At 31.1% G+C, this 23,477-nt stretch overlaps 3 protein-coding genes across 5 annotated transcripts; 2 read left to right on the forward strand and 1 right to left on the reverse strand.

Moving 5' to 3' along the window:
- The first annotated feature begins 5,143 nt into the window (after positions 1-5,143).
- LOC133314669 (MATH domain and coiled-coil domain-containing protein At3g58270-like) lies at positions 5,144-7,417 on the forward strand. Of its 3 annotated transcripts, none has more exons than XM_061516185.1 (4): positions 5,144-5,274; positions 5,541-5,676; positions 5,886-6,040; positions 6,470-7,417. In XM_061516185.1, the coding sequence occupies exons 2-4, from the start codon at positions 5,555-5,557 to the stop codon at positions 7,207-7,209; spliced, it is 1,017 nt and encodes a 338-aa protein (XP_061372169.1). In that variant the 5' UTR covers positions 5,144-5,274; positions 5,541-5,554; the 3' UTR covers positions 7,210-7,417. The 3 variants fall into 3 exon arrangements, with proteins under 3 accessions (XP_061372169.1, XP_061372167.1, XP_061372168.1); XM_061516183.1 differs by having other exon boundaries at positions 5,174-5,274; positions 5,536-5,676; XM_061516184.1 differs by having other exon boundaries at positions 5,198-5,278; positions 5,536-5,676.
- Positions 7,418-16,810: 9,393 nt separating this feature from the next.
- On the reverse strand, positions 16,811-18,538 carry LOC133314640 (MATH domain and coiled-coil domain-containing protein At3g58270-like). The gene is made up of 3 exons (XM_061516145.1): positions 18,417-18,538; positions 18,173-18,318; positions 16,811-17,733 (listed from the first exon to the last, which is right to left on the reverse strand). The coding sequence occupies exons 1-3, from the start codon at positions 18,536-18,538 to the stop codon at positions 16,811-16,813; spliced, it is 1,191 nt and encodes a 396-aa protein (XP_061372129.1).
- Positions 18,539-20,338: 1,800 nt separating this feature from the next.
- On the forward strand, positions 20,339-22,546 carry LOC133314641 (MATH domain and coiled-coil domain-containing protein At3g58270-like). The gene is made up of 3 exons (XM_061516146.1): positions 20,339-20,460; positions 20,548-20,702; positions 21,627-22,546. The coding sequence occupies exons 1-3, from the start codon at positions 20,339-20,341 to the stop codon at positions 22,544-22,546; spliced, it is 1,197 nt and encodes a 398-aa protein (XP_061372130.1).
- The last annotated feature ends 931 nt before the right edge of the window (positions 22,547-23,477 follow it).

Below are 23,477 nucleotides of genomic sequence, written 5' to 3' on the forward strand. Positions count from 1 at the left end.
AAGTTTATGTTTGGTTAAAAGTAAAATATTAATGAAATAATAGATGTAAATTACGTAAATGGACATTTTAATTTTTGAATCTGAAAATTTCCCCAATCTACCATTCTACTATTCTCTCACTCTTTTTATCTCTCAAATCCCCCCAATCTCTTTCTGCAATTCCCTCACTCACATATTCTCTTCCTTCTTTTCTCATGCTCACCCCTCGTTGTCCGTCGCTCTAGCCACATCTCGTTTCTTCGCCATTGAAACTTCGCCGAAGATCACTGCGGCGGTTCCGCGGGATTTTCTATATGAGATCTACAGTATGAGATTTTCAATACCAAATCTTCAGCACCCACAAATTGAAAATGATATTTTGCAGAGATGAACGACTGGATTTGGTAGTCGAGTGTAATTTTGCAGTCATGTACATTAGTTAGAAGAGAATAATTTTGTCACGTTTGTGGTCCACTTTTTTCCATTTAACCGGTTTTCTTCAAATACCATATTTGAAGTGGTAAACTTGCATAGTGTTTTTAATCCCATTTTTCATACAATTCTCAAACTCTGGCCAAATGAGTTTGCTGGATAAATTTTATAATATCTTCCACTAAATAAGGATAATAAAAAAGGAGTTTGCATCTATCATTTTACATGATACAAAATTTTTTTCGACACATACAACATTTTGTGGGGTTCACACTTTTTTAAACAAAAAAAAAAAAAAAACTACAGCACATAAAATAAATTTCTATAACATTACACAATTACATAAAACCTAATAAAAAATGCCAAACTGAGATGACCGGATATCTTTGTTTAAAGAAAACCCTACCAAATACTACCTGAATAACAAATATATTTGTTTAAAGAGTTGACTTCAATATAAAGAATTTCACTTCATATTCCACGCGCTTACACCTTCACGGGATCTTTACTCACATTCGAAATTACGTCAGTAGTATTATTTTATTTGAGAGTAAATTTTTTTTTAAGTCTCTAACAAAAAAATATAATTATTATTTAAAAAAATAAATTAATTTTTGATCTCTCTATAATTCTAATTATTTAAAAATGTGATTACTTAAAAATTCAATAAAAATTTAATTTAATTCTTAAAAAAATATTAATATGAATATTTTTTTTATAGGAAACGAAAATGGGATTATGTATTTATGTGTTAGTGACCTGAGTTTTACTCTATGTAACGAAGATTCTGCTTCAGGCGTACACGTTTTCCAAAATTGACCTGCCTTACATCATGGTTTGTTCACTCATCACTTTTTATATTTTTCATTCTAAGTGCAAAATTGAATTAATGGTTATAAAACAATGTTTGAAAAAGCTCTATTTTTTAAGAAATTTATTCGTAGAAAAATTTCGTCGAAGTTACTGACAGAACTTCATCGAAAATAGGATAAAAATAAATTGTTAAAAATTGAGATAGAATTAGAGATGGAAATAAATTCCATAAAAAATAAAAATAGAATCTGTTTTGATCATTCTCATTTCTCAACGAAAAATAAATTTTGTTGAAATTATTTAATGAAAAATATTAAGTAAAAATTGTTGATTTAATTTTGATTTAATTATTAATGAAAAACATACTATCTAATATACAAAAACACTTTTTTAAAACTTGTACTTAAAGACGCATATATAAGGAGTGGATTGTTTCCTTGAGTAGCTCAAGTTTGGAAATAAATTTATAGTGTAATTGATATTCTGAAGATTCAGTATAACTATTATTTATTTTGTGAAACGTAGACAAAAAATATCACATCATCTAAAAAAGAAAAAATTAATGACAGTGACCAGATAATGTAATATTTTTTGTTCACATGTCATAAAATGAATGGACAGTTACACTGAATCTTCAGCGCATCGATTTCACTAAAGATTTATTCCAAGTTTGAATAATAAGAAAATAAATAAAATTTTGAGCTAAAATCGTTTATAAATTAAACTACTGTACTACACACTACAATATTAGGTTAGTTCATGAATTTTTTGGACACTACATTGAACATAGCTACCAATATTATGCATATTGTCATTCTCAAACTGCTTTAAGCAACAACAACAAAAAATGTCAAGTTCAATAAGTGGATATAAGTCCTTTTTAAGTAGAGCGGCCAAAAATAAACGAAGCGAATTGAATCAGATTAAATAAATAGTGAACCGGTTTCAAGTAATTTGCCAATTTGGTTCGATTAAAAAAAATTAATTTGGGTTATTATCAATTAGCGAACTAGACTCAATCTCATACCCTTATGAAATAGAAATTCTTAACTAACTTCACCCGCCCTCGCAATAATTAATGCTAATAGTTATTTGTTGCCGTTTGTACTTTTAAATATGTGGCCAAAAAATAAGTTAAAAATAAAACAAAAATATGCCGAAGTACAAACTCCTTTTTTTTTCGGTAAAGAAGTACAAACTCCTTTAACTTTGCTTTAAACTTCAATATTCAAAAGGCATGTATTTTAGTGAATTTCATCATAAAGTGTTAATTCCATTTTTCATATATGGCATTAGGTGAAATTTTATAAGATTTTAATAAAGGATATAAATTTAAATTTTGGTTGTTATTTTTACCTTTTAATTTATATAAATAGAATTGCCAGAAGTAGTACTTTCTTCGTCATAAATTTACTTTGATATATTTTTCGGAGGTCAGCCACATTAACGCAAAGGCCATATTCAAATAAATTTTATCCTTTCTAGGTTGATCCCATGTACTAGTGGCTGATCCCATGTCTTGAAGTTCTAACCGCGACAGAATTTTTCGTCTATTCATTTGACGAGAATTTCAACACAGAAAAAACAAATGTATTGTTTTGCCTCGGTGACAGTTTGACAGATGTTTAGGAGATGGTTGATATATTTATGTTGGATTTGTGTGTTTTCTTTCAGGCATTTATGAAGAAAATATTTTAGAGAATAATAAATTATTGTGCACTAATATAAAGTATTTGAACAGTGACAATTAAGAGAGAAAAATTAAAAAATATATATTTTAATGGTTAAATCTTTTATTTATAAATGAATTCTATGACAGGAGATAATTTTTAGGTCTCTACAAAATATTAGAGATTCAGTTCTTAATCCATTACTGTCGTATTAGAATTAGTACAATTAAAGAATTTTTTCTTAATCCTTAGATGTTTTTGAACCTTTTAAATTATAAATTCTATATCAGGTAAATAACATGTACAGTGGCAGACTGGCAGTTATGAGGTAGAAAGCAAGTAAGCGGCCTTTTGTTCTTATTTTATTTTAGGCATAAGTTATTTTATTTATTATTTTTTCTGTCTATATTTCTTTATCATTTTCTAACACTGTTAGATCAGAATTTTAAGAGGAAAAAAAAAAGATAAAGATTAGTTGAGATTCTGATATAATAATATTTCAAAGTGATAAACAAATGTAGACAAAAAAAATATAGATAAAATAACATATCTCCTACTTTTAATATACATAGAGAATTCTAGCTATAATTAAGATATAAGTTCTCTAAAGTCTAAATAATTATATTAACGCAATCAGATAGCAAAACACGCCTAGAAATTTAGGTTTGTTGTTTTGGAAGTATTTTAATAGCCCGCAAAGCCCAAAGTTTAATTAAGCTGAGAAGGCTGGTTGATAGCATATACTATTATCGATGGGTGTAAATACGTCACTCAACTTTATTAGATTTGTTGAATTACATATAATCAAATAGAACAGATCTAAGCTTGAAAAAAAAAACATATTTAAAAAGCAAGTTATATGTCAGCTTATAAGATATTATTTATTTTAAATAAAATAAATAAATTATTATTTTAATAATTTTGAATAATAAAATAATATTTTTTTAATTATTAAATGCCTAATAGACTTAAACAGGCTACAGGTCTAGGCCAACATTTTTTATTTTTTAAATATATGTCAGACTAGACTTATAATTTGAATCTATACAAAACTAATAGATTAGACTAGGCCTAAAGTATTTTACAGAGACCTTACTTCTTTAACGTAAAATCTAACATAACCTAACCTATTTATATTATCAATAGTGAACAAAAATTGATCTCTTATACCAAGAATGAACATCAGACTTCTTGGACGCCTAGAGCTTACTTTAACCTCCGCGAATCAAGCAAAATAATCCTTCGAACAAGGCAGAGAATACACCAAGTGGTGAGAAATGGTTGGAATTAAGGTTGTATAACATTAAAAAAAAAACGCTGGGTAACCTTTGAAAAGAAAGGACCCGAGTTACGCAGAATTCGCATCGAGCAAGTGAGAAGATGGAGAAGAAGCATGCGATGGTTAACGGTATTTGTAATTTTTTTTTGACATATGCTTAATTGTTGAAATTAGATAATGTAAGGAGCTTAATTCCAACAATTGAAAGTATAAGATGGTTTTTTAAAACATGACCATAGGTCCATAATAAAGGGGGTAATGTATAATTTAGCTTTAAAATTTGCAAATCAAATGAATAATTGGGAAAGATTAATTAACAAAGGTGGGTGGGAGTTAATCTGGATACTATAATTGAGTATTGACTCCACCCTGGAGAGTCACATAATATTCAAATATTTCATACATTTTTTTTATTATCTTTCCTTACTTTTTTAATTAAATTCTAACAACTTAATAAAAAAGTTAACTAAGGAAGTACTTATTGTCAGTTAGAAGAGTTTTTTTTTTGGTTGAATTGTCAGAATGTAATTAAAAAGAGACAATAAAAGGGAGGAAAAGATTTTCCCCACCTAAATTCAACTCAAGTTATGCAAAGTAACAGTAGACATTCATGATTTTTTTTTTTTTAATAAAAAAGAAACCCAAAGCATATTGTCGTTTCCTCCTGAAAACAAATTCAACTACATACAGTTTATGTTTTTGATATATAATCAGTATTATGAAAAGAGAAATAAACCATATAAAGTATAAACTAAATAAAGAATTAAAGATTATTGTGATCGTGTTTGAAATTTATTAACTTATCTGGGTGATTTTGAAATTTCATTTTGTGCTCTTGTACCTTACTTGTAATGGTCCCTTTCTCTATATTAATTATATGTCTCTCCGAAATTTCAAAGAATTTATGATACCAGCTTCCTACCTTAACAAAACAAATAGGGCTGGCTGACTTGACTTTCACTCTCATTCTATTTATATGTTTCTCTTTCATTCCTGGTTCTCACATTCATGACCTGCTCAGAATTATAACTGTCTGAATTTCGCCATTAACGTTGCTGATTACCCTTTGAGGAGCATGGGTGAATATCTGCCAAGAAGCACGTATGTATGCACAACACCTATAAATTTTTTTTAGTCATCATATATCTTTTTCTGCTTTGTCATACTGTTTACCACTCTATTTCAAACTTCAATCGTTCAGGACTAAATTTTTTTCTTCACTTGCTTTTTCTACTTCTATTCTCATCCAGTAATATTTATATATTAGTTCAGAGCAATTATATATACGTGAGCATCATCCTTTTTTCATTGTTTTCTATCTTGAAGAATTTATTGCTTTCGTTTATTTGTTTGTAATGGCAGCTCAGATGTAGCTTCTAGAATGGATAGACAGAATGGAACAGAAATTGATTTTGAGACATTCCCATGGAAAATTGAAAATTTCTCAAAGCAAGACACCAAGAATCTTCGATCCAGGGCCTTTCGAATCAGAGGTTATAAATGGTACTTGCAAATTAATTTGAAAGGGTTTTTAAAATTTTGTATTATTCACTTTTAGATAGCTTTATGTTCAATAAAAATGAACGAAAAAATATTGACAAATGATAGAATACATATTAAGATATATTATATGATATTTTACATTCTTAATTAGTCTTCCTACTTTTACTTCTAATTAATCATGCTATGCATATTAATCATGTTAATTACAGGCGGATTCTTTTGTATCCATTAAGAAATGATGTTGAACATTTTTCATTATATTTGACGGTTGCCGGTTCTTTACCACCATATGGATGGAGCAGAAACACATATTTCAAGTTGGCTTTAATTAATCAGGTGGATGGCAACAGGTCAATTGTAAAAGGTACATATTAGTCTCAATTGTTCTCTTCTCTTTGTTTTTTTTTTTGGTTTTATTAATGTCGTGTTAAAGGAGATAGTTATCTCATGTCATAGACACAAATTAATGGGCTCCACAACTTGAAAAAAGAAAAGAAAAGAAAAGAAAAAAGTTACACAATTATCGAAGAATGTGTAGGAGAGAAAACTTGTCTCACGGACATGATAATAGTTTTTCCCTTTTTTTTCCCGTTAAATGGTTCTGTCTTGTTACTGAATTTGTTGATCTCATCATAATCATGTCAAATTTGTCTGTTGTATTTTTTGCTTTTCGTTAGTTACTTTTATAAGTTATTAACATTAACCAGCTATATAAGGATATTTTCCATTTGCAAATAAATTTAGTAATTCAAACTTTATAATTCCTGATATATATATATTTGTACATTTTCAGAGGCTCAGCAGAGGTTCAATGGTGGATATCGTAGTTGGGGCTCTTTTTTCATGAATCTCAAAGACTTCTGCGACTCTGAACAAGGCTATCTTGTGAACGACACTTGCATCATTGAAGCTCATATTTGTGTCTCTGATAACAACGGCTCCATACTAAGTGATCAAGAAACAGAATCTTCAGATGGAAGTAGTCGGTATAGTCAAATGGAAGAGGAAGTTGAAGGTTCAGATTTGACACTAAGAGACCTACTAGTTTTTGAGAGTTTAGGAAGAGAAGCAGCAGCTTTTCTTCCACTTTTGGAGGAGGCTTGTACATGGCATCCTTCTCTATTACTGAGCCAAAGGAAAAATTCTAGCTTGTTCAAACTATGGGCATTCACATCTTTGGGCCAAGTTTTGCATGTCCTCAAGACAAGGAAAGTGAAGGATATGAATGAAGATGAATGCAACCACCTTCAAGGTTTATGGGAGGAGCTTGTTAGGGCATCTGGGTTTAAATTGGATTGGTTGGAGCCTCATGTTCAATCTGCATTGGGTGTGAAAGTTCGTATGGAAAGAACAGTGGCAGTGAATGAACTGAAAGACAGAGTGGTTGCTTTGGAGATTAAAATGGAGAGGCTGAGGGGAGAATTGGCAGCTGCAGAAGATGAGTTTGAGGTGGCAAGGAGAGAGTTGGTAGAAGCAAGAACAGGTTACATGGAGATTGATTTGAATGCTGAATTAGGTTATGCCATGTTTTAGACAAATTGCATGTACATTGAACTTATTTTGCTGAAGTTTCTCTAAAGTTCCATTTCCTTGGAAAATATGGGGCTAAATAAATGCCTTTGAGTGCTGCTGCTAATTTTCCTGCGTGTACTTTGTATGATACTTCTCTTTGTAAAAGTGTGAGAGAGATTGGTGTGAATATATTGTACGAGAGAGATTGAATACAATTTGTGAGAGAGATTGGTGAGAATTCTATTATTATTATTATTTTTTATACATGAATACTATATATGTTGTTTAAATTGTATTAAAAAATGTAAAACTTTTGATTTATTGCATTAAAAATATATAAAAGTTTCTCTTTATGTTCTGTTTCTCTTAATTTCTAATATTTTGTAACTTCATAACTACAACCATGGTATTCAATTGCAGGCTTTTCATGGGACTCATAGATTCCTCTGGTGAATTTTATTCTCTGAAATATGCTTTGATAAGAGGTTTGAGATGAATTATACTATTATAGACGCTGAAGAATACATTATTACAAACATATATAGTTGTGTGATTTAGTAGTTGTTCTTGTATATATTCCTTAGATGAATTAACTAGTCTGGCCTGATTTTAATAGCTATGTCAAAACTATTTTAGTATTTTTTTTTCTAGTTTGATTTTTCCTAAACATATGCAATTTTTTAGAAAGGTAAGTATAATGCATTTGTTTTGATGGATTATTGTTGCCTTGTATTAATCCACATATCACATTTGCATAACGACTTATTTTTAGGTCAGTCTATATTTAAAACACATGACAAAAGGTAAAATGTCTAATCCCATGTTTAACTTGACATATTGGTTGCACAATAGAAAAATATATAAAGAACCAATTCAACCCAAAAGTTTAAGTTATTGGGTGAGACTATATTAATAATTTTATATATCTCAACACGTCCCCTCACACGAGAGCCTACTGGGCTTGAAGGGTGGACAATGCACAGGCCCACCTACCTGTGCGAAGAAAGAAATTCCACTGGAAATAAAGTGGGGGCAGTGAGGATCGAATCCTGTACATCGAAGCTCTGATACCATGTAAAGAACCAATTCAACTCAAAAGCTTCTGATTTCTTAAAAATGACCTCACAAATATGAAAACAAAATTTAGTGTGTAATTTTCTTTGATTTTAGATCATTAAATAAAGAATTCTATGACTTATTTTGGTTCAAAAAAATTCAGAGGCTTTTGGATTTAAACGCTCTTATATATAGTAACATCATTGTAAATTCGAACTGTGTTTGTGAGAGATAAAATATGTCAAATAAGATGTCATTGCTTAGATATTGAAAAATTATATAGAATAAAAAAAAGTATCTAATTCGGACACTCAAGTCAAAAGTTATGGCCTTCCGAAATTTTACGGTTAAATTATTGACTTTTTTGTGCTACGTGTCAACTTTAGATGAGTTACACCTAACTTAGAAGTGAATGTCTCGTGGGTCACGTCTAACTTTGGCGTGAATGGTCGGTCACGCCCAAATTAGATACGAATGAGGGCAATAGATCCGTAAATTGATTTAGAATAACTATATTTTCGTAATTATTTATTAAAACAGTAATTTTTTAATTTTTCCCCAATGATTTTTACATGTTACTTTTTATTTTCACCCCATTTTTTACATAAATTAAATCTGCAGAATGAGTGATTCTTATATTAAATTACCCATACAAAAATCTATTTCAAGAAGATATAAAAAAATGTTTATTTATATATGTACCAAATAAAATGTTTATTTTTTCAACATATGTTAATCTAAACACGGATTATGTACTGATTTCACAATTCAAGATTCGTCATCATGGATAGTTTTTAGATTTATCAAAATTATGGATTATAAACACATTTTGGGTGAAGATTATTTTTTTCGTATATTTATTCTTATTGAAATTATAAGTGTGACTCAATTTTTTATTTAAATGAATTTTAGTTTACGATTAAAATAAAGAAATGATTATATATCTCGCCCCTTATTTTAGCTTTAGTAAAAATAAATAAAACAATTTGATTTATTAAAAGAGAAAAAAGTTTTTGTTTTTCTTATCAAATTTTTTTTTTGCCGTACTCACATAAATATAAATGAGTCGAATTGTAAAATAAAAAGAGAACTTTTTTTAATAAAATCGACTCATTTTTATATGAATATAACAAATAAATTTTTTTTGCAACGAAGATAAAAACATTAAACCTTTATTAAAATTATAAAAGGCATCAGACGGAATGAAATATTAATAACAATTATATTTGTTCAAAGAGTTGACTTTCAATTAAAGAATTTCACTTCATATTCCACGCACCGATCAGCTTACACCTCCACGGGAACTTTTTTCCCTTACATTCGAAATTATGTAAGCAGTATTACTTTATATTATGAAGATTCTGCCATTCTGGTTCAGGCGTACACGTTTTCCAAATTTGACCTGCCTTCCGTCATGGTTTGTTTACTTATCACTTTTTATAACTATTTTTTTCATCATAAGTTCACAATTAAATTAATGGTTATAAAACACGATTAGAAAAGGCTCTATTTTTTTATGAAATTTATCGATAGAAAATTTTTGTCAAATTTATAGATGAAATTTTTGACCAAAAATATATTCAGTCAAAAATAAAAATAAATTTTGAGAAAAATAAAGATGTAATTAGAGACGAAAACAAATTTTATCGAAAATAAAGCTAGAATCTATTGTTGTCATTATCGTTGATGGAATCAAAACATCAAGTAAGAATTATTGATTTCATTTTGATCAATTATTGATAAAAAAAATACTATATATGATACAAAAACACTAATTTAAAACTTGTACTTAAAGATGCATATATATGTTTATCCAAAAAAAAAAAAAAATGCATGTATAAGGAGTGGATTGTTTCCTTCTGTAGCTCAAGTTTGGATCATAAGAAAATAAATAATTTTTTGAGCTAAAATCGTTATAAATTAAACTACTGTGCTACACACTATAACATTAGGTCAGTTCATGAACTTTTTGCACAAGACATTGGACATAGCTACCAATATTATGCATATTGTCATTCTCAAACTGCCTTTAGCAACAACAAAAAAAGGTCAAATTTAATGTACAAAATATTTTTTTGTCAAATTTAATAAGTCGATATAACGCAGCGAAAAATAAACCAAGAGAATTAAATCAGATTAAATAAGGAAAAAATTGTGTGTCATTTTAAAAGATATAAAATTGTGTCATTTTAAGAGAGAGAAAGAGATAGATAAAGAAGGAGAGAGAGTTGACAAAAAAATAAAAGTATGAGTCTTACCTCTTTGTGAGAGTGAAATGATATAAGTTGTGTCATTTAAAAGGATAAATATTTTTCCCTTAAATAAATAGTTTAATTCTTTGAACCGAACCAGTTTCAACTTTCAAGTAGTTTGGTTCGATTAAAAAAAATTAATTTAGATTGTTGAGATATATAGTCCCACATTGATTGTATGTGTAACTAATGTAGCTTTTATAAGGCCTTGGGCACTTCCACCCTTTGAGCTGGCTTCTGAGGTGGTGTATCCCAAGATTCTTTACATGGTATCAGAGCATCGCCACCCTCCACTTTCTCTTGTGGAGTTTCTTAGCACAGGTAGGTTAGGCCTGTTGCATTGTCCATTTTTCAAGCTAGCTTTTGGGGTGATGTATTCCAAGGTTCTTTACATGAATCATTGTCAAATTAACCAACTGGATTCAAATTTACACCTTTATGAAATAGGAGTCTCATCCTTTTTTTTTTGGGAACTGATCCTAATTACCTCTTTGAGACGAATCAGAATCACTTGTGTCCCCACGGGTTCGACTCTTTGAGCCGCCTACGGGACTAATCCAGAGTTCGGGTGCGAGTCCAAGGATTACGGTACTTATGCCCCTCCCCAGATGGTGTTGGTGGGATTCGAACCGAGGTCCTCATCCACCCTCATTGGCAATAATAAATACTAATTAGTTATTTGAAAAAATATCTATCCTTTTAAAGGACATAAGCTTATATTATTTTAGATATTAATAGTTGATTTCCGTCCATCAACGGTTATAAAATGTAGCCAAAAAATCAGTTAAAAATAAAACAAAGAGTAAACACCATTTTTGGTCCCTGACAATATCTACGAAATCCTTTTTAGTCCCTAGCAATAAAAAAAGACCAAATTGGTCCCTAAAAGTATGAAAAAAGGGCCACGTTAGTGAGGGACGAGTTGACATAAAGACTAACGTGGCCCTTTCTTCATAATTTTAGGGACCAATTTGGTCCTTTTTTATTGTCAGGGACTAAAAAAGATTTCGTAAATATTGCCAGGGACCAAAAAATGTGTTTACTCTAAAACAAAAGTAGGCCAAAGTACAAAGTCCTTTAATTTTGCTTTAAACTTCAATATTCTAAAGGCATGTATTCTAGTGAATATCATCGCCAAGTGTTAATTCCATTTTTCATATATGGTATTAGGTGAAATTTTATAAGATTTTAATAAAGGATATAAATTTAAATTTTGGTTGTTATTTTTATCTTTTAATTTAGGCAAAATCACTTTTCATGAGAAATTTTTTTGCAACAACCAATTACAATTACAGAATAATATTTCTGCAGTTATAAGTTATCTATATTTACTCCTAAAACGATGTCGTTTTGGGATTGAAAAATTAAATAATTATAATTATAATGACTATAATAACCCTGAAATAAATTAAAAATTATAAAAATATCATGATTTTGGCCCCAAAACGATGTTGTATTACACTTACTGCATATAACTTATCTGCAGTAACTGCAGCAAAAGCGAACCCTTACTACTATATACCACTATACCAGAGGTACTATATAGTTGTAATTTAAATTTTTTTTTTAAAAGTTGTCGGCTGATGTGACAGAGAGAGAAAAAAAATAATTTTAATATTATAATTATATATTATCCCTAATACATAATTATAATTGATTGCATGAAAAGAAAATTTTGTAACAACATGAGAAGTTGAGGAGCCTTTAATTTTTTTTTGATAGACTAGGACCCTTTAATTTATATAAATAGAATTGCACTTTCTTCATCATAAATTTACTATTATACATTTTTTGGAGGTCTTCCACATTAACGCAAAGGCCATATTCAATTTTTTTTTATCCTTTCTAATGTATATATTCCTGCAGAGATATGTAGTTGCTGATCCCATGTCCTGAAGACTTATTCAAGGTTCTAACCGAGGTAATATCCAAAAAAAAAAAAGGTTCTAACCGAGGCAGAATTTTTCGTCTATTCATGTAAAGCAATCATATAAAAACCGGACCGACCTGGTCGGGTTGATTTGAAAATCGGTGAATTGGTCATGTAACTGGTCTAATTTTTATATTGGATCAGTCATGTTACAGAATCGGTATGACCCGGTGCGACCTGATCGGTTTTCGTAAAAATCGGTGATCTGGTCAGTTCAACCGGTGATTCGGTCCGGTCTATAAAAAAAACTAATTTACTTTTATAAATTAATGTCTTAGGACGAGACTAATCCTCCAACCGAAGATTTCTGGCTTATCCTCTGGCCCCCAAAGATTTTCCAAGAAACTGCTTGAGGCAGGGTTTGATCCCTGCACCAAGCAATCCCTTGGGAGCTCAGCTGCCAACTGAGCTACCCTTGGGGGTTGATTTGTAGCTTATTAACTTACATAGATTATGTACCTACAATACTAATATTATCTTGATTATGCAATATCAAGGAATTTTGATTTGATTATAGTTAGAGATGTCGTTTACTGAACCTGAAACACTAGTATCATAAATATTATATGTTTGATTGATCTTTTATTGGACAATGATGTATAATTTATTATTTTCATATTAAAATATTTGAAAATGGTATATTTTTTAAAAGTATTTAAGTATATTTATAATTTTTTTAATATAAATTGTATACTTACCGGGTCATGCGGTTGAACCAGTGACCCACTGGTTAAACCAATAATCAGTTCGTCAATAATCGATATGGATTTAATAACATTGATTTAAAGAGAATTTCAACATAGAAAAAACAAATGTATAGTGGCTTATGTGGTGGAAAGCAAGTAAGCGACCTTTTGTTCTTACTCTACTTTTAATATACATAGAGAATTCCAGCTATAATTAAGATATAAAGTCTAAATAATTATATTAATGCAATCTGATAGCAAAAAACGCCTAGAAATTTAGGTTTGTTGTTTTGGAAGTATTTTAATATGATAAATAGCCCGCAAAGCCCATAGTATTCTAAGCAAACTTCTTTTTTTTTCACAGAACTTATACCGGCTATGCCTTGCTGCTTCAGATGATGACATCTTCAAAATTCTTAGTGGGTTCTTAGCAAAATTCCATTTGAGTTGACTTTTATCTCCTCCTCCTCCTTCCATTTCTCCATGACGAAGCACCCGTTTGTGCTCATTTTAATGTGCAAAGTACTACTTACTATATATAAATAGGAAGCATATCAAATACGAGGTGTACGAGACAGAAACAAATCTGGACTATTTACATGAATGGCCAATATTATAATATAATTAAAGTCATATAACTCATGTTAAGTGCTTGCAATCTTTAAGTAACTCTTAATCTCGATCATATGGGGTGTTTGGTAGGTAGATATTTTTGAAAATGTTAGGAAAGTGATAGATAAAATTCACAAATGACCATGTTTGGTATGGAACAGGAAAATTTGTCTAAGAAAAAAATTTGATAGAAAATTTTTTTGTAGTATAAAAATGAAGAAAAATGCCCACTTAAAAATACCACCTTAATGATAGTATTTTGATCTCTCCAGCAATATAACAATTTGTTTTCCCGGTAATATAACAATTTTTTGGATTTCTCACAAAATATAACAAATCTGGGCTATTTTTCCCGGTAATATAACAATTTTTTTTTTAACTTTTTCAGAAAAATATTTTTCCACTTTTTCCATCATTTCTCTAGTAATTATATTTTTCTGGTAAATTTTTTTTCTCCTGTACCAAACTCTCTTATACGTATGTGTATATATATTTACTACAATTTTTTATGCTATCTCAAACATAGGGATGTGTATGGGTCGAACTGAACTGGATTTTTTGAAAAACCGACCGAATTGGTTTAAATGGTTCGGTTTGAAAGTGGTTCGGTTGGAAACTGTTCGGTTCGGTTCGAAACCGGTTCGGGTCGACCATCTTTTGAAAAGAAAAAAAAGTTAAAATTTAAAAATAAAGTTATAAAAATCAATTTGGTTCGGTTTAAAAACGGTTCGGTTCGGTTCAAAATGGTTCGGTTCTTAAACTGATTTTAAAACCGGTTCGGTTCATGAACCGATTTTTAAAAACCGATTATTTTAAGAAGCGATTCGATTCATAGTTCGGTTAAGTTTTTTTGGTTATTTTGCACACTCCTACTCAAACATTCTACCTGTGATTGTAGTGACAGCACAGATGTATATAGCTTGATAGATATTAGAATGGAGCATCAGCAGAGAACAGGGATTGCTTTGGAGAAATTCACATGGATGATTGAAAATTTCTCAAAGAACACCGAAAAGCCATGCTTCATGTCTCTTGAAGTCGGTGGGTGTAGATAGTAGGGGTAAGTATGAGAATTTTCTTCTATGCTACTGACATACCGAGTTCGGTACAACATTTTTTTAAATTGAAATTTTTTTGATGTCACTTGAATCCAAATCTTTTCTTATAATTTTTTTTTTAAATCTAAAATTTTTCTTTTTTAAAAATGATGTATGATGCAGCAGTAACACTCAAGGTTTGCTCGTAAGTATGGTCCAAAACTGGATTGGTTTTCTAGTTGAACCAAATTGAACTAGTTTTTTTTATTGAACCGAACTATTTGGAAACCAGTTCGAAATAAGTTTCAAAAAATTGATTCATAACCAGCTCAGAACTGAGTTTATTTTGAAATTGGTTCTGAACCTTATACAAATTAGTTTTGAAATTGTTCTTTGTTGTATTTTCAAATTGATTTGGAACTAATTGCCCCCAAATGAAAATGACTTACAAATTTGTTAAAATTTACTTGCTCAATTTTTTCAATCGAAGATTATAACCTATGTTGCACCAACATTTCAAATAATCTGAAATATCATGTGCGACACTTCCCGACATCCCAACACTCCCCAACACTTTGACATGTTTCGACATCTATAATATTTGAAATTTTATTACTTATCATGAAAAAATTGATTGATGTTTTACTAAATTGATATAATAAAAATTAAAGATGGATACCGAATAAATCTCACTTGAGTGTATAAGAGATTTTCAATTTGAAAATATAATAGTAAATATTTACCTCTCATGTTTCTTTGCAAAATTGATGGGTATTATAAGTTTAGTTTCATTTTTTTATTAAATTACTGAATATTAAATATAATATACACTACATAAATTAAAAATATTATTTAATATCAAAACATGTTCTAACGTATCGAAATATAGAATTTTTTATAATTAATGTGTTGAAGTGTCGTGTTGTGTTCCGTATCAGTGTCGGTGCAACATAAATTATAACTTTGCATTTTTTACTTTAAAATAAAAAAATTCATGTTTATTAATATTTTTTTTTTTAGCCCCGCAATGGTCAAAAGAATTTTATGATTTGATATTTAACCAACTGTATGGTTGAATGTTGTATATGGTCATAAACAATAGACTTAATATGGAGCTATACATATATTGAATGCTAGAGTCAATTGTGGCTATGTGTGAAGTTGTAGTAGAAATGGTTCGGTTCGCTTTTGAACTGTTCCAAACCTGTTCAGAATCAAACTTTTTGAAACCAATTCAGATTCAAGAAATGTTTTAAAAAATCAGTTCTTATGTGACATTTTGGTTAGGTTTTCAATTCTGTTTAGTTTTTGTTTTTGTTTTTTGCACATACTAATTGATGGCTAAGTGCTTGGTTTTAGAACAATCTTTTACTATTATTTGTGCAAAGTGATACTGTTGCCTTCCACATATTTTGCTATATGCTACATGACTATATGAGCATAGGTAACTCAAATTAGAAGTCTCATATCAGTCACAAGTTTAATTAATTTCCTTTAGTCTCAGGCGGATCCTAATTGTGCATCCGATAGGGAAGGGTGTTAAATGACCATACATAGTGGTCAGAGTTTTAATTAATTGACAAAATAAAAAAGGAATATGGATGCCAAATCATTCATATTTGCATTCATCAAAAGTAATTTGTACCATCAAGCATTATATTTATTTCTCCCTTCATTTTTTATTTTTATTAGTGCAAGAAATCCGATTCATAAATAAATGAGGCAATGATTTGAGAGTAAGGTACATTTGCAGCTGCTTAAAAATTTAGATATATCGGTGTAGTGTGCATGTGATATATATTACTGTTCTAAATAGTACTTTATAGTGTGTATATATTTTGTATGTTTGCACCAACAAATAACAAATTCCCAGTCCTCTTTAGTACATATTCCTCCCAATTTAAATTTGAAAGACATTATTCATTTAACTGTATCTACACCCGTTTTTTTAGCAACTCATGCATTTTTAATGCTACGTGAAAGGATTCATGTGTTTTTCATTCAAGTGAATGTAATATCCTCACACCAAATGAAGTATCTTCAAGGAGGCTATGGTATCCCATATCCCAGTTCTGCATCCATGTCCCTCTCTTCGAAACCATTTGCTATCTCTGTCAAATCTCTTCTAGAAACCTCAAGGTCGAGTTCTGCAACAGCCAGTTTTGCCTCAAACTTCCTCATTTCAATCTCTAAAGTAGCTACATTGACCCTTAGATTTTTAACATGCTCTGCTCTTTCCAAATAAGCTTTTGCATCTAATGCTGAATGAACATGGGGCTCCAGCCATGTCAAGTCAAATCCAAAGGAATGAAGTTCTTCCCACAGAACCTGAAGGTGGATAAAATCATCACCACCCATATCCCTAATCTTCTTAGTCTTGAGGAAATGTAGAACTCGGCCTAAGGCTATGAATGCCCACAATATGAACCTAGGACTTCTTCTTCTTTGGTTCTCTACTAGTGAAGGATGCCATGAACAAACTTCCTCCCATAATGGAATAAAAGATTCTTCTTCTGGCTCTAAACTTTTAAAATCTATGATGTCACTGAGAGGGATCAAGAACACTTCCTCAAATTCATTAGATAAAGAAGGATACATAGGAGGAGCACTAGGAACAAATTGCACTTGTTTAGAATGTTCCATTCCTTGTTCTTCTGGCTGTGAAAGTTGCACTTCTATTTCACTTAACTGATCATCTTTAAAACTCTGGGTACTTGTGGGACTCGACGTTACATCTGAAAGTATCATTCCCTGCTCTTCAGTTTCCACTTCTGTTAGGCTAGATTGTTCACCATTTGATTTATTGAAGTTATCCGGAATGTTAAAGTCAACCTTTGAGACTGAAACGTGAGCTTCAATGACACATGTATCCTTCACAAGATAACCTTGACTAGGGTCATGGAATTCACTTAGAGGAATGAATGATTGAAAACCCCAACCTCTATTTCCAGCACTAAACTTCCGCTTGGTTTCTGATAAAATTCAATCATGTAGAATTAGAACTGGCATATACACTTAAATATGACTCTTACGACTTATATCTTAAATTCTGGTAAAAAAGATAAACATTAATCAATAACTATTTTCTTTTGTGGGTTTCGCTCCTACCAATGAAGATGCATTTGGTTACATCTTGTACTCCTTAATTTTAATCTTCAATTCAATTCTTAAATTGCACACTGATAATTTTCTACAAGCTTTAAGTACTTCCAAAGCTTATATTCCTTTGAGAAACTTATTTCCAGCATCTAATATGTTACTTGAACATAACAGCACATTTTAATTTATTAATTTTAAGATATGTACATTCATAACTGGATTCATTGTTTGTTGGGGAACAAATTCATAACTTAATTTTAAAAAGACAGAATAGAGTAACAAATAAACAAAATGAGCAATTAAGACAATTACCCATTGCAATTGACTTGTTGCTATCCAGCTGATTAATAAGAGTCAACCTGAAATATGCAAATCTGCTCCATGGTAGAAAATGAGCAACCATCATATACAAGGACAAATACTCCACATCCTTCCCCTTAGGATTTAAAACAATCATCCTGTCAAAGGAAAAATGGCAAATGAACTTGTGTGTGTATATATATCTGTACATATATATATGAATAATTATTAAAGGCTGAGAATTTCACTCAATTACCATCGACAACCGCCAACTTTGAAAGACTTAGAGGACAATTTTTCCCGGTTCATTTTGGAGAAAGCTTCAATTCTCCATGTGAATTTCTCCGAAGAAATATCCATCACCTGCATGTTCTCCATTCTAATAGGTATCTCGATTCGCGCTGCTGCTACAGCAAAAACATGAAACCACTCGTTTTCAAAGTCAAAAAATAAATAAATAAAATGAGAATGCTTGATACTGCATAAAGTACATAGGCAAAGTGAACATCTGACTGTTAAAATGTTATAATTCAGAACCAAGAAACTCACGTAAGAAACGCAATGCGCTTAGAAAAGTAAAGATTGCAAGTCCCAGATGATTAATTAAGCTGAAAACAGAGACCCAGAACAACAAATCAGAGTATTCCCAAAGAACATGAAATGGAAGAGAGAGAGAAATAGAAGTAACATGCGTGGCAGGGAAGTCAACTCAATTGGGTTTCTGACTTTGTTCGAGGAAGCTAGCCAAGAGAAAAAACAGCGGTTGCTCGTGTGGTGCACAAAGTCAAACTAATTGACCAGGTCATCTAAAATTCACGAGGTTACTCTCTGTTAAGTATTGAGAAAATACAGCTTTCAAATTTTTTGTTGAAGCTTGAATGAGCAGCAGTTCGGAAATTACATAACAGGCTTTATTATTACTACATTTTCCCCCTCAATGGATGTCCTGTTTTATAATTCATTCTCCACCAACATCCTTCATCCAAACATATACTGAAAAGTCCATCCTTCATCCAACATCATTCATTCTCCACTAAAATTAAAAATAAAATTGATGTAGTTGAAAATTATGATGCTCCACACTTTAAAGTATTTGATGTGTCGTGTCCGACACTTCCCGACTCTTCTCGACACTCTATACTTTTAGACACTTCAACATGCGTTGCAGAGACTCAAAAAGGGGTTCAACGGCATTGCGTTGCGTTTTTATTTTCAACTATCAGATTTGTTGGATTACGATTATCATTTTATTAAGTTTAATATAAATATTTGGAATATCTTATATTTCTTTGCAAAATTAATGGTAGTATACATTTAACTTTATTTTTTGTGTTAAATTATTGAATATTAAATATAATATATATTATATAAATTAAAAATATTATTTAATATTAAAACATGTCCTAACATGGCAGAATATAATATTTTTTAAATTAACGTATTAGAGTATCGTATCATATCATGTTACCTGTCCCATATCGGTGTCGGTGCAACAGAGGTTTGAGAATTTCACTTTTTTTACCCTAAAAAATATTATGTTAAATCAATATAATATAAAATTATTAATATCAACTTCATCTTATCATTTAAATTTTGAGAAATGCGTTTCCCATGAGATAATTTAATCTCACAAAAAAAAGAAGGTAAAACTCTTTTCTTTTTCTTAATGAGTTATATTTATTTTTTTATATGTTGAATGAGATAATTTTTTATCTCATGTAACATTAAAAGATATATCTAAATTTTTGGATTAAATTGATGATTTAGGCCTCTCGAATTTATATTACCTCGTCAATTAGTTTGACTTTGGGCCCTGTAACCTCCTAGCAAGCAACCATTATTATTTTTCCCTGGCTAGCTTCCTTACAGAAAGCCATTTCAGTTGACTTTCGTGCCACGCATGTTACTTCTCTTTCTCTCTATCTCTTCCATCTCTGTTTTCAGCTTAATCAATCATCTGGGACTTGCAATCTTGCCCCAAAGTCTTAGCTTTTCAAACCGCATTGCGTTTCTTAAGTGAGTTTCTTTGTTCTTAATCATAACATTTTAACAGCCAGTTGTTCACTTTGCCTATGTACTTTTTGCTATATCAAGCATTCTCATTTTTCTTCTTCTTTGAAAACAAGCGTTTTTATGTTTTTGCTTGTAGCAGCAGCGCAAGTCTAGATACATATTAGAATGGAGAACCAGCAGGTGATGGATATTGCTTTGGAGAAATTCACTTGGAAAATTGAAGCTTTCTCCAAAGTGAACACCAAGAAATTGTCCTCCAAGTCTTTCAAAGTCGGCGGTAATCGATGGTATATATTTGAGTGAAATTCTCAGCTGTTAATAATTATTCACCAACCTATGTATACACACATCATGTGTCATTTTTCCTTTGTCAGGAAGATTATTTTATATCCTAAGGGGAGGGATGTGGATCATTTGTCTTTGTATATTACGGTTGCTGATTCTCTACCACCGTATGGATGGAGCAGATTTGCATATTTCAGGTTGGCTCTAATTAATCAGGTGGATAACAACAAGTCAATCGTAAAGGGTAACTGCCTTAATAGCTTATTTTGTTTATTTATGTAACCCAGTTTTGTTAAGAGATATAATACAAAATAAATTCATGTGAAGCTTTTGGACCCATCAAACGATGAATCCAGTTGTGAAGCCCTTATCTAACACTTTAAATAAATTTTTGAGTTAAATTAGTCTTTTACATAATATCAAGAGCGGGTTAATTTTTTGTTTCTTTATCAAATAATCTGATTATTATTATTTTTTCCTTTTTTTTACCAAAATACCCTTCCCTCCATTGTTCGATCCTCGTATCCCGGGTTCAATCCTCACCGTCCCCTATTTTTTATTGTGGAATTTTCTTAGCACAGGTAGGTGAGTCTGTGCATTATTTACCCTTCAAGCCCAGTAGGCTTTCATGTGAGGAAGCTTGTCAGAATATAATATAAACCTTTCACCTAACATGTTAAGCTTTTGAGTTAAATTGATTCATTACAACTATGATAATAAGCTTTCGTCTTTTAGTCAATAAATTAAAATAAGCTACAGATGTTAATTGGGAGGGTGGCTGATAGACTTTGCTTTCCAGATATTGGTTGGTTAATGTTCATCAACTTCAAATTTTGTGTGGCCTTTATATGTAGAGGAATACATTTTTTATCTAGAGAAAAAGAGAACTGAGTTATGCTCCTTTTTAGTGATATTATGTTCAAGTAACATATTGGTTGGTTAATTGGAAGTGCATATGCTTGTAAAAAATCATCAGGGTGTAATTTTAGAATTGGATTGAAGATTACAGAAGATGTAACCAACTGCATCTTCATTGGTGGAAGTGGAACACACAAAAGAAAATAGCTATTGATTAATATTTATCTTTTTTTACCATAATTTAATTAAGATCAGAATTATATTTGATTATGTACGGCCATTCTAATTCTAGATGATTGAATTTTTCCAGAAACCCAGCAGAAGTTTAATGCTGGAAATAATGGTTGGGGTTCTCCATCATTCATTCCTCTCAGTGAATTCCATGACCCTAGTCAAGGTTATCTTGTGAATGATACATGTATCATTGAAGTTCACCTTTCAGTATCTAAAGTTGCGTTTAACATTAATGGTGAACAACATAGGCCAAAAGAAGTAAAAACTAAAGAACTGGAAAAGACATTTTCTGATGTGACGCTAAGTCCAACAAGTACCCAGAATTCTAAAGATGGTCAGTCAAGTGAAATAGAAGTGCAACTCTCACAGTTAGAAGATCAAGGAATTGGACCTTCAGATGTGACCCCAAGTCCTAAACAAGTGCAATTTGTTCCTAGTGCTCCTCCTATGTACCCTCTTTTATCCAATGAATTTGAGGAAGTGCTCTTGATCCCCGTCAGTGACCTCATAGATTTCAAAAGTTTAGAGGCAGAAGAAGAATCTTTTATTCCATTATGGAAGGAAGTTTGTTCATGGCATCCTTCACTAGTAGAGAACCAAAGAAGAAGAAGTCCTAGGTTCATATTGTGGGCATTCATAGCCTTGGGCCGTGTCCTACTATTCCTCAAGACTAAGAAGATTAGGGATATGGGTGGTGATAATTTTATGCACCTTCAGGTTCTGTGGGAAGAACTTCATTCCTTTGGATTTGACTTGACATGGCTGGAGCCCCATGTTCATTCAGCATTAGATGCAAAAGCTTATTTGCAAAGAGCAGAGCATGTTAAAAATCTAAGGGTCAATGTAGCTACTTTAGAGATTGAAATGAGGAAGTTGAAAGCAAAACTGGCTGTTTCAGAACTCGACCTTGAGGTTGCAAGGAGAGACTTGGAAGAGGTAGAAAATGGTTTCAAAGAGAGGGACATGGATGCAGAACTCGGTTATGGGATACCATAGCCGCCTTGAAAAAACTTCATTTGGTGTGGCATTGCTGCAATCATACACAACACACACACACACACTACTAAGTACCATTGGAAGGGGTCAAATCATTGCCCCATTTATGTATGAATTGGAACTAATAAAAATAAAAATGTAGGAAAAATAAATATAAATAATGTTGGATGGTACAAAATTACTTTGATGAATGCAAGTATGAATGAGTTGACATCTGTATTCCTTTTTTATTTTCTCATTATATTTGCAACTGAGTAGAATATATGGTCATTCAACACCTAATTGGTCACAAACTTTCATGGTCCTTCATGCAACTTTCTTTCCTTGAACTAACTCTGTTTTTTCTCCTTTAGCTTCCATCATCTTATCTTTGGGTTCTGAGTCATCTTTCTCATTTTAAGTACTTTGTTAAACCGAACTTCTAGTACTATCTGCTTATGCTGCGTAACGACATATTCTCTAGGGTAGACCTTACACTCGACACAAGAAGTTCTATATTTTCTTGTAGTCATAAAGAAATCAATCTGACTACAATTTTGGCCACCATGATATATGATTAGATGTGACTCCCTTTTTTGAAAAAGGTGTTTGCTAGTATCAAATTTTAACCTAGTGTAATATCCAAGATATCTTTTCCAGTCTCATTCTCGTTCCATAGCCAAAACCTTCATGAATTCTATGAAAACCTCCATTGCTTTTACTAATATCACCATTTACATATCCTCCTAAGAAGATCTTTTCCTCTCCTAATATCCCCCCTCAAAACTTCCTCTAAGTCTTCCCAAAATTGGCTCTTATCATTGGTTGCAACCCAACTTGGAGTGCACACACAATGGGGATATTCAAGATTAAACCACTCACTACAAGCTTAACCAGATTAATCTTGTCACCTTTCATTTTGACGTCGACAACTTTATCTTTGAAACTTCTA

The sequence above is a fragment of the Gastrolobium bilobum genome, unplaced genomic scaffold (assembly GCF_033153095.1).
Source record: "Gastrolobium bilobum isolate Gb01-03AN ecotype WA unplaced genomic scaffold, APGP_CSIRO_Gbil_v1 utg11542, whole genome shotgun sequence".
NCBI classification, from domain to species: Eukaryota; Viridiplantae; Streptophyta; class Magnoliopsida; order Fabales; family Fabaceae; genus Gastrolobium; species Gastrolobium bilobum.